The 26,554-nt window shown below is 42.1% G+C and overlaps 1 protein-coding gene across 2 annotated transcripts in view; it reads left to right on the top strand.

The window, feature by feature from the left end:
* The window catches only part of SLC9A7 (solute carrier family 9 member A7), a 142,191-nt gene that overhangs the window by 96,996 nt on the left and 18,641 nt on the right, over positions 1–26,554 (top strand). For both annotated transcript variants that reach the window (XM_069757850.1, XM_069757848.1), the window contains exons 9-12: positions 352–440; positions 6,584–6,697; positions 9,384–9,495; positions 13,146–13,299. In XM_069757850.1, the coding sequence (XP_069613951.1) occupies positions 352–440; positions 6,584–6,697; positions 9,384–9,495; positions 13,146–13,299 (469 nt within the window). The remainder of the gene's footprint in view (positions 1–351; positions 441–6,583; positions 6,698–9,383; positions 9,496–13,145; positions 13,300–26,554) is intronic.

Raw genomic sequence — 26,554 nt, 5'->3', positions numbered from 1 at the left:
ACAAAATCTAAAATCTGTGCTGAATTTCAGTACATATTATTTCCGCATGATATATTTAGTTTTGTGAAATTTATCCTTAACACTTGCACATCTTTCAGCCAGGTTAATTTTTTTTATTCTTTTGTTTTTTTTCTGATAATCAGTTAAATCTATAAGATGAGATGCATAGTGAGAGATGGATCAAACTCCTATATATAGCCACAATCCTCTCTCTTCACTTCTATGTGCTTGATGAATATATTTATATTTGAGAGTTTTTCTCTCTTGTTGGGCTGGTGGTCTTAATGTTAGATGTATTTGCTTTCTCGTTACGCTAGAATTGACTTTGACACTTTTCTTTTGCACTTGCAGGAGTAGTCGCTGTTCTATTCTGTGGCATCACACAGGCTCATTATACATATAATAATTTATCGCCTGAATCTAGGAATAGGACTAAACAGGTAATGACACCTTCCTTGCTCAAGCTTGAAAAATGTCAATTCGAAATCGGTCGTGTCATATCACGTGTGATCTAAAGAAGCGGACACCAAACTTACAATTCACCAGGATACAAGAGCTGCTGTGAACTTCTCCTGTGCACACAATGCAGTTTACATTTTGCTGCAGCTAAAGGCAGTTTATAGTTGCAAGGTTTAATTGCAATCTGCTTGTTTCAGAGCTGCAAGAATCCTAAGGAAAAGTTCATATGATCTCATTGCTGCTGCATTTTGCCAATAATATTGCTTCCTCAATTTCCGGCCCAACTGTGGGTCTCATGGCCCAAACTAACAGTATCATAAGCAGGTATAGTGCTGTTAGTTTGGGTCACCAGATTTCACAATACAAACTGCACACATTATTTTACAGATATTAGGCATGATGAGGCTAATGTACGTACTTTGAAAAAAGAAAACCTGACAGATTTTCAGAGCACCGTATTTTTTGGAGGAACATGCACTTTTTAGCAAGAAAAAAAAATCTTGCTTAAAAGTGTGTGCGTCTGATAAAATGAAGACAGACTTGATATAGAGAATACTGACAGTCCTCCCCAGTCCACTGCTCTGGAGAATGAGATACCAGGACCTAAACGTGGGCTGCACATCCTGAGTAACTGAAAGACTTTTGTGATCATTCATATGCTTTGAAAGAATTCAAAATGTGTGTCCACGAGCAACAAATAGCAGTGTGTACTTGCATGGTGAGTGCAGCAGTGTTGTATCACTTTAAGGCTGCCATCCACGTTCAGTATTTGGTCAGTATTTTACATCAGTATTTGTAAGCCAAAACCAGGAGTGGGTGATAAATACAGAAGTGGTGCATATGTTTCTATTATACTTTTCCTCTATTTGTTCCACTCCTGGTTTTGGCTTACAACTACTGATGTAAAATACTGACCAAATACTGCTAGTGTGACGGCAGTCTAAGTGCTGTGTGTGTGTGTGTGTGTATATACATAGTGCGGTACAAAAGTGTTAGGCATGTGTGGAAAAATGCTGCAAAGCAACAACGCTTTAAAAAGAGAAGTGTTTGCTTTTTGTCCATTCATTTATGAAAAAAAAACACCTAAATGAATGCACAAAGGAGAAATCTATCTAAATGAGATCATTTGGTATGACCAGCATTTGCCTTCAATGCAGCACCACTTCTTCTAGGTACACTTGCACACAGTTTTTGAAGGAACTCGACAGGTAGGTTATTCCAAACATCTTTGAGAACTAACCACAGATCTTCTGTGGATGTATGGTATACAATTATGGGATACGGATCATGTGTAATATTTGGTGGCCGCCCCTGTGCTTGATTGCTTGTGCAAGGGATCGGTTTTGAGTTTTAGGTATATCTCGTTGTGCGGACTAACCTATTGATTAATGAGTGATCATTTGGTCCGCGCTGTTACGTATGGTTTCTGAGCAGTTACCATGAATAGATGAGGTAGCAATTTTTGCAATGTCACTGCATGATCATGGTATTGACCACAAGGAAATGTCCGTTTGGTGACTATTAAGAATTTGCATAACAAACTGAAAGCAATATACCTGTAATTACCGTTGCTTACTTTGACATGGAATCTTATCTGATTTTGAGGCACTGTTTTAATATTTAATATTTTGTATTGTTTATATGTGAATAAAGGTTTGCTTTTAATATTATACACTTCGTGACTGAGTTTAATAAACTTCACAGTCAATATGTTCACATAAGGCGGAACCAGATCAGAAAGCCTGATGTCTTCCACAGAAGAAATTTTGTTGCCGCTGGTCATCAGGAAAATCAGGGAGGAGAAGACGAGAATAATCTTGATAGCACCATTCTGGCCCAGGAGGCCGTGGTTCTCCTGTCTGCAGGCCATGTCAATATCCGACCCTTGGGTCCTTCCTTCAGTCCCCAATCTGCTCTCTCAGGGCCCGATCTTCCATCCTCAAGTAGACAGTCTACACTTGACGGCCTGGAATTTGAGAGGCAGTTATTAAGATCAAGAGGGTTCTCAGAAGGTCTAATTAGTACACTCCTACAGAGCAGAAAACCATCAACAACAAAAATTTACACCAAAATATTGCTTAGATTTCTACACAGACACCTGCTCCAGGGATGTTCCGATAACACCTATCTTAGAATTTTTACAGAAAGGTAGAGATTTAGGCCTATCCATTAACACGATAAAGTCCAAATTCCTGCCCTAGGAGCTCTCTACGTTCATAATATAGCAGGAGATTGATATCTCTGTTCATCAGGGCATGTGAACGTATAAATCCGGTTCACATATCTCATATTCCTCCCTGGGACTTGAATCTGGTCCTGGAGGCCCTGACAGGATCACCATTTGAACCATTAGACTGAATTCCACTAAAATATTTATCTCTAAAGACGGCCCTTCTAGTGGCACTGACAGGTTAGTGATATCCAGGCACTATCCATAGACCCACCTTTTTTATTAATATCCCAGGATAGTTTAATACTAAAACCAGATCCCTCGTATCTCCCTAAGGTGGCAGCAAAATTTCATAGATCTCAAGAAAACTTTCTTCCCTCCTTTAGTGACCCCGCTACTCCAGAAGAAGAAAAATGTCATACCTTAGACGTAAAAAGAGCAGTCATGAAATACATAGATGGATCTAGGGACTGTAGACAGTGCAGGGCTCTGTTTATATTCTTTCAGGGCCACAAAAAATGGTATGGAGTCAAAATGGGCATCTTATCTCGTTGGATCAGGGATGTGATTTTACCTGGCATACTCCATAAAAAATGAAGATAAGGGCACATTTAGCTCGAGCCATTACATCTTTCTGGGCTGAGAGAGCAGACGTTCCAATTGAATCTATGTGTAAGGCTGCTACATGGTCGACTTTGTCTACTTTCTATAATCACTACAGACTTGATCTTTCATCCTCTTCTTACTTAGCCTTAGAGATCTCTAGAAATCTCTCTAGTGGGTGCTGTCGTGGTGAAGGGTAAAAGCCGGATTACTTACCGGTAATGCTCTTTTAATGAGTCCACGACAGCACCCACTCACTTTCCTCCCCAAGTTAATTGTAAATAGTACATGTAAAAAAATATGAATGATTAGATGGCAAAATAGCATTTTGGAATATATAACTTTATATTGTATACCAGATGGTGGCCCGATTCGAACGCATTGGGTATTCTAGAATATGCATGTCCACGTAGTATATTGCCCGTCCACGTAGTATATTGCCCGTCCACGTAGTATATTGCCCGTCCACGTAGTATATTGCCCAGCCACGTAGTATATTGCCCAGCCACGTAGTATATTGCCCAGCCACGTAGTATATTGCCCAGCCACGTAGTATATTGCCCAGCCACGTAGTATATTGCCCAGCCACGTAGTATATTGCCCAGCCACGTAGTATATTGCCCAGCCACGTAGTATATTGCCCAGCCACGTAGTATATTGCCCAGCCACGTAGTATATTGCCCAGCCACGTAGTATATTGCCCAGCCACGTAGTATATTGCCCAGCCACGTAGTATATTGCCCAGCCACGTAGTATATTGCCCAGCCACGTAGTATACAGCACGGAGCCACGTAGTATACAGCACGGAGCCACGTAGTATATTGCCCAGCTACGTAGTATATTGCCCAGCCAGGATTGTCACAGGTGAAAAAATTAAAAATAACCATATACTCACCTTTCCGAAGGCCCCTTGTAGTCCACGGCAGCTTCCGGTCCCAGCGTTGGTATGGGCGCAGGACCTGTGATGACGTCGCGGTCACATGACCGTGACGTCATGGCAGGTCTTTCTAGCGCAGGGCCTGTGATGACGTCGCGGTCACATGACCGTGATGTCATGGCAGGTCCTTCTGCCATACCATCTTTGCCACCGGAAACTGCAGCGGAAGATGACGGACGGCGGGAGCGGCTCAGCGGACTACAGAGGGTGAGTATAGCAGGTTTATTTTTTTTAAATTATTTTTAACATTACATTTTTTACTATTGATGCCGCATAGGCAGCGTCAATAGTAAAAAGTTGGGGACACACAGGGTTAATAGCGGCGGTAACGGAGTGCGTTACCCGCGGCATAACGCGGTCCGTTACCGCCGGCATTAACCCTGTGTTAGCGGTGGCTGGAGGGGAGTATGCGGGCGACAGGCACTGACTGCGGGGAGTAGGGGGCGGCCATTTTTTTCCGGACTGTGCCCGTCGCTGATTGGTCCCGGCAGCCATAACAAGCAGCTGGCGAGACCAATCAGCGAATGAATAACCGTGACAGAAAGAAAGAAGGACAGACGGAAGTGACCCTTAGACAGTTATATGGTAGATACCTAAAACTGGGTGGTTCCTCTGGTACTCTGAAATCCAACTGAGGAGGAGATGTCGACCGCCCCTTTTATTGTTGTAGGTTTCCTGTTCCTATGGGTGGATCCCCTCTCTAGTGGGTGCTGTCATGGACTTATTAAAAGTGCATTACTGTTAAGTAATCCGGCTTATCACTTTATATAAATTACCTCTTTTAAGCTCTGGGGAGGACGCTGCCTGAAAGATAACTCTGCCTCCAGAGGTTATTTTACATGAAGGGGAGTTACCAGTGTGATGTGTAATGGCTGCTCTCTGCTCTCCTGATCTCACTGCAGAGCTGAAGGTGATTATAAGGGCTGAGTCAGACTGCCATATAACTCGTGCGAGGATCGCATCGCACTGCACGCACTGGCCTGGCACCTCTCCTGACCTGAGCAAGACAGTATGATGTATCTTTATGCAGCTGTCAAGCTCAGGTCAAGAGAGCCGACAGCCAGTACGAGGTTTGCGATGCGATTCTCGCAGGAGAAATACAGCAGTCTGTCTCTTCCCCAAATGACACATCTGCAGGTTCCTCTGAGCTTCAGCTTCCATCTCCCAGGCAGACTGGCAATAATATTGTTATAAAACAGCAGAGCTAAGAGAGAAATGTGTTTGCAAGAAGAAAAATTTAATTTCTCCTGTTAGGTTAGTTACATGTCTCACACTGGTAACTCCCCTTCATGAACTCTGCCTCCAGAGGTATCTTCCAGGAAACCTCCTCTCCATTAGCCAGGAAGAGGTAATTTACATAAAGTGATAACTGATGATTTATCCCCAACATGGAATCTGATATGAGACATACAGGTATCACTCTCCTCATCAGTCTATAACCTGTATTATCACTCTCCTCATCAGTCTATAACCTGTATACCCATATTAATAGTTTAGATAGGTCAGTGTGGTGACAGATTGTCTTTAAGGCCACTTTCTGACCAGACTAACAGTAGATGGACATACTGTAGCTGGGACCCACTGGATACTGCTAGTTCTGAGCGGATGGCACTACTGGACATCTTCAGATATAGGTGGGAAGTAAATTTGCTTGGTCTTTCATCTTCTGCACTAAGTTTCCTTAGCTGAATATATATGCATCTATGGTCCTCAATGTTGCCAATATCTTGTTGCTTTTTGAAAAGCGCTTGATAAACACATCTTGAAATCCCAGTCTGCTTTGAAATATTGCCAATGAGAAAACTTGCTGATACAACAGTGCTACATTGTGTCTTGTTGGGGTGCTCCATCTTGCTGTGGTGCTTGACCAGCAATGTGAAACTGTCTTCTACAACCTTTGTGGCAGAATGTAGCTGTCCTTCAGCCTCGTTCACTGCTTTCTGTCTCAGGTAATGACTGTGTTTCAATCTACAAAATGTAAATAATGGTTATCACATGTATGGTATATAGTTGGTTATTACTCATACAGATGACTAAAATCTTCCATAATCCCTGACTTTGTGCAAGTGTAGTGAGAAGAAGTTGTATTCTTTTGAAGTCCAAGGTTGGTCACACCAAATATTGATCTGATTTTAATTTCTCTTGTGCATTTGCTTTGTGTTTTAATTGATAAAAGTAAACTGTTAACCCTTCTTTTTAGCTTTCTTACTTTGCAGTATTTTTTCCACACTTGTATAAAACGTCTGCGCAGTAATGTATACATACGTAAGGCAGGTATGGAAAAATACTGCTAAGAATGCTAAATAGAAGGGTTAAGCTAAATCTATATTGTATTATTTGTAACGGTCGGTACATGGCCATTGTTTGACATGTTTTCATTTTTCCATGTTGTCTTTCTTTATATTTTCATACAGCTTTTCGAGGTCCTGCACTTCCTTGCTGAAAACTTCATATTTTCCTACATGGGATTAGCACTATTCACCTTTCAGAAACATGTATTTAGCCCAGTCTTTATTGTTGGTGCATTTGTATCCTTTTTACTAGAGAACGTGTATGAATTCTGATTTTAATGAGGGATTTTATCAATTTAGGTTTAGTATGTCTGTTAAGCACATGAAGACCTTCCCAATAAACACATTAATATTCTTTAGCTGGTCATACACATAGCTGTCTCTCCTGATTCGCTTCCCTTGGCTGAGCCCTTGTGTTTTCAGTAGGGAGAAATCTCTGGTAGCTTCTTTATTTCCTGAGAATAGAAGCTTCAGATGTTTGAAGTCAAACTCCCTGATCCTTATATCCACCGATATCCTTTCAGGGAGAAAAAGAGGTCCCCACACACACTAGATGGCTTGGTGGTCAGCCCAACCGTAATCAAATGTGTATAAGGGTCCTCTAGCTTCTAGAGTAGATGCATAGTACCGATGTCGGACTGGAGTGGCACGTTCCCACCAGTAGTCAACTCCAGGGCCCCACTTTTCAGCTACATGCAAATGTGACGTTATCCTCAACCACGAATCTATAAAACAATGAACTCGGTAGATTGTAAGCTGCTGCCTTTGTCTGACCGTAGTGATTCATGTATATTGTGCCAAGTACTGCTCATAGAAGAGGGTGGTGGACACTCCTGCACAGGGGCCCACCGGAGGATTTTCCTGTTCTTCTGTGGGCCAGTCCAAGCCTGCATAGTATGTCTCCATCAATACTGTAGTTGTTTGAAACTAGACAGTAGGACATGAAAATGTCCATTTTACATCAAACTACTAATCTATAGAAAATTAATGTAGTCTTATTGTTATAAACGATAGAATTATGCATGTAGCACATAATTTCAACTCATAAGTCATATTATTACCATTAAAGTTAACTTTTTGCGCAACTTTACGGAGTGGATTAGGAAGCAGCATAACTAGTGGTTACCAAAAAAAAATAGTTACCTAAATTATATTATCCCTTCACATTTAAAAGTGATCTTTTGATAACCTGCGAGGTAGATGATAACTTAAACATCTGTAAGGCTATGTGCCCACAATTGGGAATAGCAGCTCCCCAAAACACTGCATTCAACAATAGAATCACAGTGGATGGGATTTATAGAAATCCCTTTACCACTGCGTAAACTTGACTGCGGTGCGGATTTACGAGCCCCGGCTCGTCAATTTCAACTATAGAATGCATTGGATGCTCATGGTTCATTGAACACATGTGGATTTACCTGCATCATTAGAATGCAGCGTTTTAGACACAGCGAAAATACGCTACGTCCAAAGCACTGCTACTTACTGATCGAGGGCACGTACCCTTAGAGGATTTTTCACAGGGTTTTTTACATTTAAATTGACTACCTCCTTCATTTGGATTTCTTTTTCTTCTGTGCCCCTTCGTTCCAAAATTTTTCCCCCTGGAAATAAAGATGCACATTATCCCATCAACCAACTGGGTGTGTACCACAGAACTTCTCTGTGGGTGTGGCCATTTTTGATTGGCCAGCATCAGAGGTGAAAAAGCAAATGCCTACAGAGAAGTTCTGTGGTATACTCTCAGTTGGGTGAAAGGAAAATTTGCACCATTAACGGGGTGCTCCAAGGGAACCTGTCACCCCCAAAATGGAAGTTGAGCTAAGCCCACCGGCATCAGGGGCTTATCTACAGCATTCTGGAATGCTGTAGATAAGCCCCCGATGTAACCTGAAAGATGAGAAAAAGAGGTTAGATTATACTTGCCCAGGGGCGGTCCCGGTCTGGTCCAATGGGTGTCGCGGTCCTGTCCGGGGCCTCCCATCTTCTTACGATTACGTCCTCTTCTTGTCTTCACGCCGCAGCTCCTGCAGTGCGCAGGCGCCGGGAAAGGTCAGAGAGGCCCGGTGCCTGCGCTCTGCAGTACTTTGCTCTGCCCTCAACAGGGCAGACAAAGTACGCCTGCACAGTAGCCGCAACGTGAAGGCAAGAAGAGGACGTCATCCTATGGCCCCGGACCGGACCGCGACACCCATCGGACCGGACCACAGCGGGGAACGCCCATGGGTGAGTATAATCTATCCTCTTTTTCTCATCTTTCAGGATACATCGGGGGCTTATCTACAGCATTACACAATGCTATAGATAAGCTCCTGATGCCGGTGGGCTTAGCGAACCTTCCATTTTGGGGGTGACAGGTTCCTTTTACGTTTGGAACGAAGGAGCACAGAAGAAAAGCTGTTTGGAAATCAATGGAGCAGCACCAATTTTTGAAAGTACTCTACTTAATTAAAAAAAAAACTAGTGAAAGGTCCTGTTTAAAGCAGATCTGTCACCAGTTTTTACAGACCTGATGAGACTAGTTTACTTTGAAAATCCTTGTCTGAATGGTTGTATAAGAGGCAGGTTTTGGACAGGCTGGGTGGTTTCAGATTGAATACACCTGGACTCTAGCTATCTCTGTTCTATAGCTGGACTAAAATATTATGAATAAAATAAATGTATGAAATTGTAAGTATTCTGACAGAATTACAGAGTAAATGAATCTGCAGCATCAGGTGTAAGTTTTGTTTTTATTTTTAAATTTGTATTGGGAAATCTGGTGAGAAATCCTCTTGAAGTAGCATGTCAGCAGCTATCTCTGCCTGTGGCAGCATGTACTCTGTGCTATAATGTGCTTTTTACACTAATAGAAAACACTTTTTTTAATTTGCATAAGTCTCATTTCAGGTCTTGAGTACTTAACATCGGCCTCTCTCAGATAGCTGTCTTTGTAGGTAGAGCAGCACATGTATACCCGCTGTCATTTTTTCTGAACCTGGGCAGAAGACACAAGATTAGCTGGAATTTTCAGCACATGTTAATGTTCTCAGGTAGGTTGATATTTGCAGCATTAGGGAGCAGGTACCAAAACTAAACTGTAAGACTCGTGCACACGGCTGAACTTGTACATCAGTGCATGGATGACGTATGACTTCCTGGTGGAGACACATGGCTTCAGTTCTGCCATATGTGTAGATCGAAGTATTGCTTCTTGGGGAGACAAATTCCATCCAAACAGCATACAATGGAGCTGCCATGCAAAACCTCTGTACAAAATTGAAGTCCTGGAGAGATACTGAATGATTGCTCTGATCAAAATTAAAGGCAATCTGTCACCTCATTTTGCCGCTATAAGCTGTGGCCACCGCCATTAGGGGCTTATCTACAGCGTAATGCTGTAGATAAGCCCCCCATGTAACCTGAAAGATAAGAAAAACAAGTTAGATTTTACTCACCCAGGGGCGGTCGGGTGCGGTCCGATGGGCGTCGCAGTCCGTATCCGGTGCCTCCCATCTTCAAGCAATGATGTCCTCTTCCTTGCTTCTGTCACAGCTCCTGCGCAGGCATAATGATTTGCCCTGTTGACAGGAGCCGCGGCAGGAAGCAAGGAAGAGGACGTCATCACATGAAGATGGGAGGCACCGGATACGGACCGCGACACCCATCGGACCGCCCCTGGGTGAGTAAAATCTAACTTGTTTTTCTTATCTTTCAGGTTACATCGGGGCTTATCTACAGCATTACACAATGCTGTAGATAAGCTCCTAATGGCCGCAGTTTATAGCCGCAAAATGAAGTGACAGATTCTCTTTACAGTCATTGCCTGAAACTAGAGATCGTGAGGGTGCCGAGTGTTACTCTCACCGACCTGGTATTGATGACCTACCCTAAGGATAGGCCGGCAGTATTAAATTACCAGACAACCCCTTGAACTGGTAATCTGTTCTATCCTGGCAAAATAACTTTGTTTAGGGAATTTTATACGTAAAAACAGCAAACTCCGCCACACTCTCATATCTGTACCTACTTGGATCCCACACAGGTCGCTCCATGGTTTGTGGTAAGACTAGAAGCAGTTATGTCACCGTTCCACCATCCTGCACTCCACTGCTGCCGGTGGTTGGCTTTAGCAGTCAGGTGACTTTAACAGAACGTCAGCGGATGTTTTGTGATGACGCATTGCTCAGTCACCTGACTTCTGCAGCCAATTACAAGCCTCAGAGGTCCAGCACCCAATGACTATGACTTCTCCCCTTTCCGGTCTTGTTGCAGACTATAGAGCAGCTTGTGTATGGTTGCCAGTAGGTGATGATGACCGACTGTCATTATTTACATATCCAGCACCCTGGGCAATTTTTTTTTTGGAAACCCTTTTGAAGTGAGATTGATTTTGCTGTTGTAACTGAGTAATAATATCTTGTGGGCTTTAAAAGCAACCAAAACGTGTTGAAGGTTTAGGAAATTCAAGTTCTTTAACATCAGTCTCTGAAATTTATTTGGTATATTCCCATGTTGGAAATAGAAAAGGCCTTGTTCGTGCATATTGAAGCCCAATACAGAATGTAAGTTTATACTGGACCAAAGAGGTCCTAGAGCCTTATTCCCTCTCCTCCAAACTTTTACAGATCAATCTGAGAGCAGCATAATATAGGAGCAGAGAGCCTGATTCCAGGGCTGTGTCTCTTATTAGGCTGGGTGCTTTAGTTTCAATACAATCTGAGTTTTATCAGCAGGAGATCATCACTTCCTTACTAAGGGTACCGTCACACAGTGGCATTTTGATTGCTACGACGGCACGATCCGTGACGTTCCAGCGATATATCCGTGATGCTCCAGCGATCTCGCTGTGTCTGACATGCTCCTGCGATCAGGGACCCCGCTGAGAATCGTAGCAGATCGTTTGAAACTTTCTTTCATCGTCAAGTGTCCCGCTGTGGCGGCATGATCGCATGGTGTAACAAAGGTGTGCACGATATTGTATACGATGTGCGCATAGTAACCAACGGCTTCTACATCGCACATACGTCATGAAATTATCGCTCCAGCGTCATACATTGCAAAGTGTGACAGCAGTCTACGACGCTGGAGCGATATTGTTACGATGCTGGAGCGTCACGGATCGTGCCGTCGTAGCGATCAAAATGCCACTGTGTGACTGTACCCTAAGTCTCACTTGTAGGCCAGTCAGACTAATCTGTGCATCCCCGCCCCCACCACTGATATGCAACTTGCTGACAATGCACAGTTTATATAAGAAGCTGAAAATCAGGGATGTGGGTGTGGTTATCCAGGGCTCATCATTCAGAGCACTGCTACATCTACAGTAAAGAAAACAAGGGTTTTATCAAAACTACACAAAGCAGTCCAGTGAGCGATACATGGCTGCAATCAGGATCTCTGCCCCTACATAATTAAGATCTCAAACTACATACCAAAAACCTGCTGACAGATTCCCTTTACATGTGTTCCAGCCATCAGTAAACCCTAGGTTCAGCACATTTCCATTGCTGCAATGGCGATGCTTGTTGGAAAATGCCAACATTGACACATCTTGTGTGTGTGGTATTTTGACAAACCATACCTTCTAATGGTAATCACGGTCAGAGATGTTTGATTTCAATATGTGTAATGTTTATTTCCATAGACGAAGACCTGTGTTAGGAGTATGTTAACAGAATTTCTTCCTATTGACTTGTGTTAAAGGGAGTATGACATATATTCTTAAAATCATTTTTTTTTTTCTTTACATTTGGTGGCGTTTTTTCCAATATCACAATTTTATAATTTTTTTTTAATTAATATTGCAATTCTCACTCAGGCAACTAGTCTTATTCTAGACTGATGGTCCCTGTTCTTTCAGGAAATCCACCTGTACATTAGCAGCAATAGACTGAATCAGACCCTATTTTTTGTATTAACTCCAGCTGTGAATGTTGCTTCCGGTTATTGGCTGCACATAGAGGCCTAACCCATTGTTGTACTCCTGCCTGTGATGATACTGAGCCTGCTGAAAACTGTTCTTGAAAGGATAGGAAATATGAGTCTAAAGTAGTATTGGTAGCCGGTGAGAAAATTGGAAGATTACAAATCATATTTTTTTTTTTATTCCAGATCTTGATATGGAGTGGACAAAAGTCAAAATTTCATTAAAAAAAATGTGTAAGGGTATGTGCACACATTGCGGATTGGTGTGTGGATTTTTCTGCACTGTTTTTGCAAAATCCGCAGGTAAACCGCACTGTGTATTACCCGCGGATTTACCGCAGTTTTTGTGCGGATTCCATCTGCGGTATTACACCTGCGGATTCCTATTGAGGAGCAGGTGTAAACCGCTGCAGAATCCGCACAAAGAATTGACATGCTGCTGAAAAAACACTGCTGCGTTTCTGCGCTTTTTTTCCCGCAGCATGTGCACTGCGGATTTTGTTTTCCATAGGTTTACATGGTACTGTACAACTCATGGAAAACGGCAAAATCTGCAATGTGTGCACATAGCCTGTCATGAAGTTGTTTTCTGATTTAACATTTCCTTCAGCATTTTTATTCTGATATTTATTTACAGCCAATGGTTCTCTTTTGTCTCGATGGTGCTGCAGGAATATTAAGAAGCAGTTTCTAAATAAAATTTCCTGTCCCACATTTGTAAATCTACATTTTTCCGCTCTTATAACTTAATATAAAGTTGTTTGATCTCCACCAGGCCTCCGAGGAGCTATGGCATTTGCGCTTTCCATACGGGACACTGCTACTTATGCTCATCAGATGATGTTCTCCACCACGCTGTTGATTGTCTTCTTCACCGTGTGGGTAATAGGTGGCGGAACGACCCCCATGTTATCTTGGCTTAATATCAGGTCAGTGCAAATTACAGTAGTTACATGATGATTAGAATCCTTTCTTATAAAATGAATATCAGTTAACTTTTTATACATAGTCAAGTATTAGATTTTTATGATTATTTTAGGTATGTTAGGGTATGTGTACACGATGCGGAAAACGCTGCGAATCCGCAGCGTTTCTGCAGCTGCGGGTCCGTAGCAGTTTCCCATGAGTTTACATTACAATGTAAACCTATAGGAAACAAAAAACGCTGTGCACATGCTGCGGAAAAAAACGCGTGGAAACGCAGCGGTTTACATTCCGCAGCTTGTCACTTCATTCTGCGGATTCCGCAGCGGTTTTACAGCTGCTCCTATAGAAAACAGCAGTTGTAAAACCGCAGTGAAATCCGCAGAAAAACCGCTTTAAATCCTCGATAAATCTGCAGCAAAAACGCAGAAAAATCTGCAGTGGATCATCTTACCATGTGCACATAGCCTTAAGGTTACTATTTATTTAAAACTTGAGAAAATAGAATGAGAAGGGGAACTCAGTCCATAGAAAAATCGATGAATCCAGCAGGAATGTAATAAAATCAGTGAATTTATTTCTTCATTTTTTTTTTAAAAAAAAGGAAAGGGTTATATCCTATGGTAAACCACTTGTAAATAGAATACTACGTGGCTGGGCAATATACTACGTGGCTGGGCAATACACTACGTGGACATACATATTCTAGAATACCAGATGCGTTAGAATCGGGCCGCCATCTAGTAAGTTATAATTTGTTACAGCATTATGCACATATGGCAGCGTTCTTCCGACGCGTTTCGACTGACGTCTTAATCATGGTTTTGGTTTTTTGACAATGGGAACCTCCAAATGTAGTGTATCGAAAAAAGGAGTATTCAAATGTGCGGATCTTGTGCTTAAATATGGAATCAAATTTGATAAAAGCATAATGAAGCATAAAGTGTAAAGGCCATGTTCACACGTTCCGTATTTTCCCTCAGTGTTTGTAAGCCAAAACCAGGGGTGAGTAATAAATCCAGAAGTGGTGATGTGTTTCTACTTTTCCTCTTATTGTTCTGCTCTTGATTTTTGGCTTACAAATACTGATGTAATATACTGAATGTGTGCCCGTGGCTCAATGGAGATAGTCCTTTAGAGAATACATCATTTGTACTTGGCAGGGAACACTTTTCCTGTAAGGCAGTGTTTCTCAACTCCAGCCCTCAAGACTCACCAACAGGCCATGTTTTCAGGATTTCAATAGGTGATGGAATTAATGCTGAAGCAGTTGATTAAATTATCATCTGTGAAACACTAAAGGTACCTTCACACTGAGCGACTTTAGAACGATAGCGATCCGTGACGTTGCAGCGTCCTGGATAGCGATATCGTTGTGTTTGACACGCAGCAGCGATCAGGATCCTGCTGTGAGATCGCTGGTCGGAGCTAGAAGGCCAGAACTTTATTTGGTCGCTGGATCACCCGCTGACATCGCTAAATCGGCATGTGTGACGCCGATTCAGCGATGTCTTCACTTGTAACCAGGGTAAACATTGGGTTACTAAGCGCAGGGCCGTGCTTAGTAACCCGATATTTACCCTGGTTACCTAAATAAAACAAACACTACATACTTACATTCCGGTGTCTGTCGCGTCCCTCGCAGTCAGCTCCCCGCACTGACTGTGAGCGCCGGCCGTAAAGCACAGCGGTCACGTCACCGCTGTGCTCTGCTTTACGGCCGGCGCCATCATCGGAAGGTGACATAAGTGTTTGTTATTTTATCATGTGCGTGCCTGCAGGGGGGCATGTAGTGACTGGGGGGGCTATGTGTGTGCCAGCAGGGGGGCCATATCCAGGATGAGATGGGGGGGGTCAGTGGGGGGGGGGTCAGTGTGCCAGCAGCACAGGGGGGCAGTGTGCCAGCATCACAAGGGGGCAGTGTGCCAACAGCACAGGGGGGCAGTGTCCCAGCAGCACAAGGGGGCAGCACGGGGGGGCAGTGTGCCAGCAACACAGGGGGGCAGTGTGCCAGCAGCACAGGGGGGCTATGTGCCAGGATGGGGGTTATATAGATACAGGGCCGGCGTCAGCACCCGGGCAAGTGCCGGGGCCCTGAGCAGGCAGGGGGCCCAATCGCCGTCGGGGACACTGGCGCTTTTTTTATAGTGCTTTTTTATATTTGGAGCAATATATGGGGACCATCAGAAGGGGCCCATATATGGAGCATTATATGGGGCTAATTCTATATGGAGTATCTTATGGGGCCAATAATATAGGGAGCATCTTATAGGGCCAATTTTATAGGGAGCATTATATGGGGCCAATTTAATATGGAGCATCTTATGAAGCCTATTCTATTGGGAGCATTATATGGGGACAATTGCATATGGAGCAGTATATGGGGCCAATAATATATGAAGCATCTTATGGGACTAATTATATATGGAGCATTTTATATGGCCAATTTGGAGCATTATATGGGGCCCATTATACATGGGGCATCTTATGGGGCCCATTCTGTAAGGAGTATTATATGGTGCCCATTCTGTAAGGAGTATTATATGGGGCCCATTCTGTAAGGAGTATTATATGGGGCCCATTCTGTATGGAGCATCATATGGGGCCCATTCTGTATGGAGCAATATATGGGACTTAGTATACTGTATCATACAGTGGGGCAAAAAAGTATTTAGTCAGTCAGCAATAGTGCAAGTTCCACCACTTAAAAAGATGAGAGGCGTCTGTAATTTACATCATAGGTAGACCTCAACTATGGGAGACAAACTGAGAAAAAAAAATCCAGAAAATCACATTGTCTGTTTTTTTTAACATTTTATTTGCATATTATGGTGGAAAATAAGTATTTGGTCAGAAATAAAATTTCATCTCAAGGCTTTGTAATATATCCTTTGTTGGCAATGACAGAGGTCAAACGTTTTCTGTAAGTCTTCACAAGGTTGCCACACACTGTTGTTGGTATGTTGGCCCATTCCTCCATGCAGATCTCCTCTAGAGCAGTGATGTTTTGGGCTTTTCGCTTGGCAACACGGACTTTCAACTCCCTCCAAAGGTTTTCTATAGGGTTGAGATCTGGAGACTGGCTAGGCCACTCCAGGACCTTGAAATGCTTCTTACGAAGCCACTCCTTCGTTGCCCTGGCTTTGTGCTTTGGATCATTGTCATGTTGAAAGACCCAGCCACGTTTCATCTTCAATGCCCTTGCTGATGGAAGGAGGTTTGCACTCAAAATCTCACGATACATGGCCCCATTCATTCTTTCATGTACCCGGATCAGTCGTCCTGGCCCCTTTGCAGAGAAACAGCCCCAAAGCATGATGTTTCCACCACCATGCTTTACAGTAGGTATGGTGTTTGATGGATGCAACTCAGTACTTTTTCCTCCAAACACGACAAATTGTGTTTCTACCAAACAGTTCCAGTTTGGTTTCATCAGACCATAGGACATTCTCCCAAAACTCCTCTGGATCATCCAAATGCTCTCTAGCAAACTTCAGACGGGCCCGGACATGTACTGGCTTAAGCAGTGGGACACGTCTGGCACTGCAGGATCTGAGTCCATGGTGGCGTAGTGTGTTACTTATGGTAGGCCTTGTTACATTGGTCCCAGCTCTCTGCAGTTCATTCACTAGGTCCCCCCGCGTGGTTCTGGGATTTTTGCTCACCGTTCTTGTGATCATTCTGACCCCACGGGGTGGGATTTTGCGTGGAGCCCCAGATCGAGGGAGATTATCAGTGGTCTTGTATGTCTTCCATTTTCTAATTATTGCTCCCACTGTTGATTTCTTCACTCCAAGCTGGTTGGCTATTGCAGATTCAGTCTTCCCAGCCTGGTGCAGGGCTACAATTTTGTTTCTGGTGTCCTTTGACAGCTCTTTGGTCTTCACCATAGTGGAGTTTGGAGTCAGACTGTTTGAGGGTGTGCACAGGTGTCTTTTTATACTGATAACAAGTTTAAACAGGTGCCATTACTACAGGTAATGAGTGGAGGAAAGAGGAGACTCTTAAAGAAGAAGTTACAGGTCTGTGAGAGCCAGAAATCTTGATTGTTTGTTTCTGACCAAATACTTATTTTCCACCATAATATGCAAATAAAATGTTAAAAAAACAGACAATGTGATTTTCTGGATTATTTTTTCTCAGTTTGTCTCCCATAGTTGAGGTCTACCTATGATGTAAATTGCAGACGCCTCTCATCTTTTTAAGTGGTGGAACTTGCACTATTGCTGACTGACTAAATACTTTTTTGCCCCACTGTATACTGTATGGAACATTATATGAGGCCCATTATATATGGAGCAATAGATGGGGCCCATCATATACTGTATGGAGAATTATATGTGGCTCACTATACTGTATGGAGCATTATATGGAGTCAATTCCGTATGGAGCATTATATGGGGTCAATTCCGTATGGAGCAATATATGCGGCTCATTCTGTATGGAGCACTCTGTGGTGCCCATTATACTGTATGGAGCATTATATGAGGCTCATTATTCTGTATGGAGCATAATATTGGGCTCATTATTCTGTTGGGAGCAATATATGGGGCTCATTATTCTGTATAGAGCACTATGTGGTGCCAATTATACTGTATGGAGCACTATATGGTGCTCATTATTCTGTTTGGAGCAATATATGGGGCTCATTATTCTGTATAGAGGACTATACTGTCCGGTCTCTGAGCTAATGTAGAATGTACAATAGATATCACTCATGTAATGTAAGAAGTACGGTAAGTGAAATCTTTGGCATTGTACTATACCTATATTTCTCTGCCGTATCGATGCATTATGAATTGTGGTATGTGTTAAAGGGGCCCACTGCGACTCTTTCGCCCAGGGCCCATGAAAACCTGGAGCCGGCCCTGTATAGATACCAGGATGAGGGACATGTATATGATTTGTAAGACTGATACTGGCATTATAAGACAGACCCCCATTTAGCATAAAATTATTTTTTTCTCTTTTCTTCACCAAATTTGGGGGTGCCTCTTATAATCAGGTGCTTCTTATAAAGCGAAAAATACGGTAGAGATAAGGTGATAAGTATAAAGCTCTGCTGTAGACTAAAGTTGCATTTACTCTAATAACTATGCATGCGTCTTCTTAAAGACGCTTGTTTCATGATAATCTTGTAGTATAAACGGGCTGCCGATCACCCAATGAACAAGCAAAACGCTCATTCCTAGGTGACATGATCTTTTGCATAGCGTAAACCATCATAGTTATTGGAAGTGCATTATTCTGTGTAAGCCGGAATCGCAATGCCGACAACCATGGCAGTCTATCCGCACAGAGCAATTTATAACAGATCGCACAGTCAGTGCAAACCCTCTACCGTAGTCTGCCTCTGTAACAAATGGCCGCCAACCGGTAAAGGTTCACTGATCTGCTGTCATAACGTTGTGCTTGTCTGTCCGCTTAAACTGACCCTAAAGGTTGGATTACACCACCCAACTTAAGTCGTTTAAAAAGGCAATCTTGCCTTGCGCAGGCGTGTACTATGGAGGACACAGCATGAACTTCAACCCAATATTGCGGCCAGCATGCAGCCAGCGGGTAAGGAAAGGGTGAATCAAACACCCGAAAACCCCGCCCATATGACCACAAACTTGTCCTGCCAAATTCAGGTGACAGGTTCCCTTTAAGCCTGTTATAAAAATCTTTTCAATTGACGAACGAGCATTTTGCCGCGGTTACAAGTTCACTCCAGTACATGACTGATACTTATTCTTGGTCACATGATAGGCAGCCTGATCAATTATTGCAAAAAAAGCAGTCTTGGACTATGTTCACACTTTACATTTTTGTTGCATTTTTTATGCAAATTAAAAGCTGCTTTTTAAAGCATCAACAAAAGCTGAGATTTCAGAAATCTTGTGCACACTCTTGTTTTGTTTTGTTTTCCTGACTGGATTGGAAAACTGCTGTTTTTTTTTTTTTTTTCAAACTGCAGCATGCCACTTCTTTTGCAGCATTTTTTCATGCATAGGTAGAAAGCAAGAATGCAGCCACAAAAAACGTTGCCAGTAGATCTTGCAGCAGTTTTAGTGAGGAAAAAACAAAAGCAGGCACAGCAGGATGTGAAACACATTTATTTTTGTGATGTTCCGAAGCTAAACCAAAATGTCTTGGTGTCCGCACATGAGCGTGGCTGTTAGTACTGTTTAATTAAACGAAAAAAAAAGTGGTTTGGTACTGTTAGCCAGAAGAAAAAAAGATATAGAGTGCACTCAGTGGGAGAAGCAAAACACACCCACAAGATTCCTATTTTGTTTCTCCCACTGAGAGCACTCTATATCTTTTTTTTTTTTTACAGTTTAATTAAATTACACTAGTGATCCGGGTTAAAATAAACCATGCCTGACCATGTTAATGCACTGCCAATGTCTTAGGTAAACTGTGTCTGACTAATTCAACTCCTGAGCTATTTTTCCATTTGTAATTGTGTATTTTTTCATGAACTCATGCACTTTTTTTTTTATCAGAATAGTCACTATTTTTTCCGACCTAAAAATCTGTTTCCACTAAATAATTTGATCAAATTGCTGTTTTTTTTTCCAAAAATGTTTCATCGTTTCACATACATCTTGCATTGGTGACCTAACACCTTGCATTGTTCGTGCTTGTATGGTGGAAGCAAAGCTGAACTTTGGTATCCTGAAAAACACAGCAAGAAAAGCAGCAAAAAGACAGCAAAATCTGCAATAGTCAAATGTACAGGTCTTCCCAGCCTGGTGCTGGGCTACAGTTTTGTTTCTGGTGTCCTTCGACAGCTCTTTGGTCTTCACCATTGTGGAGTTTGGAGTGTGACTGTTTGAGGTTGTGGACAGGTGTATTTATAATCGTAACAAGTTCAAACAGGTGCCCGTACTACATGCAATGAGTGGAGGACAGAGGAGCCTCTTAACCCCTTTCTGACCTCGGACGGGATAGTATGTCCGAGGTCAGAACCCCTGCTTTGATGCGGGCTCCGGCGGTGAGCCCGCATCAAAGCCGGGACATGTCAGCTGTTTTGAACAGAGCTGACATGTGCCCGCAATAGCGGCGGGTGAAATCGCAATTCACCCGCCGCTATTAACTAGTTAAATGCCGCTGTCAAACGCAGACAGTGGCATTTAACTACCGCTTCCGGCCGCGCGGCTGGAAATGCGCGCATCGCCGACCCCCATCACATGATCGGGGGTGAGCGATGCTTCTGCATTGTAACCAAAGAGGCCCTTGAGACCTCTATCGCTACTGATCCCCGCTTGCTGTGAGCGCCACCCTGTGGTCGGCACTCATAGCACACCTCCATTTCTGCTGCATAGCAGCGATCTGATGATCGCTGCTATGTAGCAGAGCCGATCCAGTTGTGCCAGCCTCTAGCCTCCCATGGAGGCTATTGAAGCATGGCAAAAGTTTAAAAAAAAAAAAATGTGAAAAAAATAAAAAAAATATAAGTTTAAATCACCCCCCTGTTTCCCTATTCAAAATAAAACAATAAAAAAATCAAACCTACACATATTTGGTATCACCGAGTTCAGAATCGCCCGATCTATCAATTTAAAAAAAAAAAAGCATTAACCTGATCGCTAAACGGTGTAGCAAGAAAAAAATTTGAAACACCAGAATTACGTTTTTTTGGTCGCCGCGACATTGCATTAAAATGCATTAACGGGCGATCAAAAGAACGTATCTGCACAAAAGTGGTATCAATAAAAACGTCTGCTTGGAATGCAAAAAATAAGCCCTTAACCAACCCCAGATCCCAAAAAATGGAGACGGTACGGGTATTGGAAAATGGCACAATTTTTTTTTTTTTTAGCAAGGTTTGGAATTTTTTTTCACCACTTAGATAAAAAATAACCTAGACATGCTTGGTGTTTATGAACTCGTACTGACCTGGAGAATCATATCAGGTCAATTTTAGCATTTAGTGAACCTAGCAAAAAAGCCAAACAAAAAAACAAGTGTGACATTGCACTTTTTTTGCACTTTCACCGCACTTGGAATTTTTTTCCTGTTTTTCAGTACACGACATGCTAAAACCAATGATGTTGTTCAAAAGTACAACTTGTCCCGCAAAAAATAAGCCCTCACATGGCCATATTGATGGAAAAATAAAAAAGTCATGGCTCTGGGAAGGATGGGAGCGAAAAACTAACACGGAAAAATGGAAAATCCCAAGGTCATGAAGGGGTTAAAGAAGAAGTTACATGTCTGTGAGAGCATGAAATCTTGCATGTTTTTAGGTGACCAAATACTTATTTTCCACCATAATTTGCAAAATAAATCTTGCCAAATCAGACAAGGTGATTTTCTTGATTTGTTTTCTCATTTTGACTCTCATAGTTGTGGTCTACCTATGATGTCAATTACAGGCCTCACTCATCTTTTTAAGTGGGAGAACTTGCACAATTGGTGGCTGACTAAAGACTTCCCCTCCCCCCCACTGTAATAAAGACACAGAAAGAGTAAAGTCCATTATCTGAAATAAAAACATTTGCTATGAGGTTAGTAATAGGGGTGTCTTATAGATGCCTCTCCATTACTAAACCCTGAGCTTGATGTCACCTGACAGTACAAAGGTGACATCAACCCCCCCAACTATCACCACACTTGCCAACACACCAGGGAAAGTGGGAAGAGCAAAGGCTAAAAACCAGAATTGGCGCAACTAATGCATCATTTGTGGGGCGGCTGAGGGCTGATGTCCTTAGTCTGAGAGGGGGTCAATATGCATAACCCCTTCCTAGGCTATTAATATCAGCCCACAGCTGTCTGCATAGCCTTTGGTTATTAATTATAGGGGAAACCCGTAATCATTTTTTTTACTTTAAGTTATTTATTTTTCAACTAAATACATGTACTTTAAACTACACACACACTGCACTAATTATAAATGTCACTGACCTCTTTCTATCTGTTACATGTACATATTTTGGTTCTATCTATTCTATTCTGACGGGTCACGCTGTGAATCTACTGCACTTAGCTGATGAAATATCAGGTTTTCTTTGAGATGGGTGCTTAAAAATTGGACCGCAGGTCCGATTTTTTTCTTTCTTCACCCTTTGTCTTGCATTGGCGAGTCTCGTCCAATATATGCAACCACTCGCTGCATGCTGCAAATTTTTTTTCTCCTCAGTCCAGATGAACACATAATAATTGACCTACTTTAGTCGCAGTGCAATCTGAATTTTTTTTTTTTATCGCATTGCACTTGTCCGTTTTAAATGCTGATGAGTGAGCCCTTAATCTAACTACGTAATAATGCAACATTAGATGCTCCAACACAATGAACGAACTTCGGACAAACCCACTGATTAAGAGGTTACTGGACATCAGTCAAATGCTATTTTCACATGGCCTATAATCAGCAGTTAGAACGGATCCAGCAGCAATCTGACAATAAAGTTGTGCTGACACAACTTTTTTGTCCGACTAAGAAAAAAACTGATCTCAACTGGATCCACTTTTTTTTTTATCATTCAAGTCTATGGAAACTGATCCATGAAATAGCCATCTGTTTTTCTTTCATTTGAAAAGGATCAGTTTTTTGCTTACTTGATCAGTTTCAAATGGAAGAGAACTGATGGCTATTTATCAGATCAGTTTTTCATAGACTTCAGGCTATGTGCACACGTCAGGATTTCTGGCAGAAATTTTCCTGACAAAAACCTGACATTTCTGCCAGAAATCCGCATGCGTTTTTTTTTCCCCGCGTTGATTTTTTTGCGCTTTTTTGACGCGGTTTTTCTTGCGGTTTTTCCAAATGCATAGAATAGCAGGAGAAACGCGAAAAAAACCGCAAAATTAACATGCTGTTTTTTTTTTACCGCGATGTGTTTTTTTCACGGAAAAAAACGCATCATGTGCACAAAAATTGCAGAATGCATTCTAAATGATAGGATGCATATGTCTGCAGTTTCTAATGTGGTTTTATCACGAAAAAAAACGCGAAAAAAAAACCTGAACGTGTGCACATACCCTCAATGATAAAAAAAAAGGATCCAATTGAGATCAGGTTTTTTTTAGCCAGACAAAAAAAATTGTCTGTATCTAATCTGTTCTAATGGTCCCGGATGATTACTAATGTGTATGTGGGTAACACAATAGCAATGCAAATAGGAAATGGGAAAGTTGGGTAAGATAGCTGTCAGAGAAATGATGGTTTGGCAGATCATTCGTCCAGCAGCTATCTAAGGCTATGTGCACACATTGCAGAATTGCTGCAGAAATTTCCGCGGCAATTCTGCAATTCCCTGCAGCGGGTATAACGCATATATAGCGTTTTGCAAGCGTAATTAGCTTGCAGAATGCTAGCGTTTTCCAAGCGATCTGTAGCATCGCTTGGAAAACTGATTGATTGACAGGTTGGTCACACATGTCAAATAGTGTTTGACAAGTGTGACCAACTTTTTACTATTGATCCTTGCCTATGCAGCATCAGTAGTAAAAAGATATAATTCTCACCTTCCGGCGGCCCTCGCAGCCTTCCTGCTCCTCGCGATGCTCCCGTTCCCAGTGATGCCTTGCGACAATGACCCCAGATGATGTAGCATTACATGAGACCGCTACGTCATCACAGGTAGGCTGCGGGGGCCGTCGGAAGGTGAGTATATAACTATTTTTTATTTTCTTTTTTTTTTAACAGGTATTTCTTTCCCAGGGCCTGGAGGAGAGTCTCCTCTCCTCCACCCTGGTACCATCCGCAGATGATCCGCTTACTTTGCGCATGGTGGACTGTGTTGTGTATGCGTTTTCGCCGCAATTTTGCAGCGAAACAACGCATACAATCCGCAACGTGTGCACATAGCCTAAAGTGTATGACCGTCACTTATTCAGCCAAACTTTCCTGTACTTTCAATAGGCAGCTTATCTAAGGGAGTGCAAAAGAATCAACAGTCGAAAATGGGAACCCCCAACATCAACTTCACGAGAGCCCCATACACATTACACTTTCGGCTGAACCCATTGATATCGTCAGGCTCCGACAACCTTGCGAATTCCTTATGTGTTTTACAAGTAACTTTTAAAACTGAAAAAAAAATAACCATGAAGTTTATTAAGTGAACTCTATTAGCGTTTCCCATTTTGAAGAGTAAGGCCTCATAAAAGATGGAATCATGGGACGAACAGCAATCTACTCATACGTTGACTGATGGCTTTCAGTGCATGATAGTTTCCCTTAAAATGAAATATTTTTGTTTTGTTTTAACGTGCATGAAAGAAGCCAGATGTGAATTAACCTACAACTATATTCGATTTGTGTTTTATTCTTTACACAAATATACAACTTTTATTGATGGTCACTCTTTACGGTACACTTATTACATCTGGAGGATGCCTTAATGAAACTGACCAAACAAGTGCCAGAAACACTGATAAGTGGGTTAATAAACATATTCATCACAGTCGAAATGGGTCATGCGACTCCTCAGCTGGCCTGAAATGGGAAGAGTAGGGTACAGTGACCTGAGGGCACCCATCAAGTATCGAAGTGTCAAGAACGCTCCATAGTTTTCATAAGATCTTAAAGTAAAGGGAAATGTATTGAGGCTGACTTTTGTTTGGTTCAGTTCATACTTCCATGTGTCTAAAAGTTTTGTAGCTTTTTTTCTGCCTTTTTGATGTGGTTTTGCAGTACGTTTCGTAACTACTGAAATTATGACATTTTTTACAGACCAATGTCACAACTTGTTCTCTTAAGCAGCCTTTTCCACTGGTAGATTTGCAATTTAATAGTAAATGGGATGTTTTTAGACAATACGCATGAAGAACTTTAGAGCTGATCTAATGTTTAATGAGATTTTGCCTACATTTTTAGATAACTATAATAATGGTTTGAGGACTACGTTAGTTGATGCTAAAATAGAAAGTAGCAAGTCTGTATCCCACTATGGTGCGTGAGAAAGGGAAGTTTAAATAACCATGGCCAATTAAGGAAGTATCTGATGAAGTGAAATACTTGTCTGCTTTCATGTTATTAAAGATTATAGGGCTTTCCCAGGACTTGAATAATAATAATTTTATTTCTAGGGCACCAACATATTCCGCCGTGCCTCATGCAGATCGGTTCTTTTTGCTAGGGACCTCCTGCACCTGAAATCCCTTACATACATACATAACTAAAAAGTATATGTCATTGTATCTAGTCAATCTGCTAACTGGTCTTAAAACATGAGACATGAAAGCAAGAAAACTTTATAATATGCTTTCTGTGAATGCCACAGATGGAGCTCTCGGGCAATAAAGAGTTGCTATATGGGCTATGCCGGTTATTCTTTCTGATAATGAAGTGTATTTATATCACCATATAATATATGAAATTGATATTAAAGGGAGCACTATACTTTTTTACTCCCAAATCTCAATTTAATCTGAGATATCTTGGGCTGCATCGCGACTGCAGCGGCGATTCCAAACTCAATCTGAAGTTGAGAATCTTCATTCGAAAGGAGTCCAAGGTCTAATCTGTAGAAATGATCCAGGCTGACATATGATTTTGTAAAATACCCCCTTCACTCCATTGAGATGGGGACTGCGGTTGGACTGACAGGCTGCTGTAAGCAGAAGAAAGATGCTCTGTGATCTCCTTCTGCCCATGGTTAACACTAGATGTGAATTATATCTGCAAACTAAAATGAAGATTTCCTTTCTATATTTTTTTTGTCCTTTATTTTTGGAAAAAATACACATTTGACATTGCTGCATCTGTAATGACCCGAACTATACAATTAACTTGTCATTTTACTCACCGAGTCTACAACTGTTTAAAAAAAAAAAATAAAGACCCTATTCCTACTTTTGGCCACTTTGCCTTAAAAAAAAAAGTATCAAAAAGTCACAAGCCCAAAAATTATGTGTCACACCGTTAACGGCGATAAAGGGGCAGGACGGCATACTGGGACCCGCACCTGTCCTTGCCACTATAATGGGACCCTGACTTTCCCTTATCTCATTATCTATAATGGTTAGGAGGCCTGAGCAGCAAGCATATCCCTGTCTCCTGTGCAGGCCCTATCAGTGACTCCCCCTCATCCCTCCCCCCAAGGGAGGTGGACTGCACCAGTGTATAAATACGACAATTAAACAGGGTATGCAGACAAGGTAACTAAAATCTCAAACTCACCAAATGCTCACACAACCACAGAGGAAACACAGAGAAGGGAAGAGGAGGAAAAAACTAGGAAGGAAAACGGGTTTAACATGCAACCAAAACAGCAGACACCAATCTCTGTAAATAAACCTCCAAGCTCTTAATACCATGCT

This window comes from Ranitomeya imitator, chromosome 3 (assembly GCF_032444005.1).
Source record: "Ranitomeya imitator isolate aRanImi1 chromosome 3, aRanImi1.pri, whole genome shotgun sequence".
Lineage (NCBI taxonomy): Eukaryota > Metazoa > Chordata > Amphibia > Anura > Dendrobatidae > Ranitomeya > Ranitomeya imitator.
This window is presented reverse-complemented; position numbering and strand designations above follow the sequence as displayed.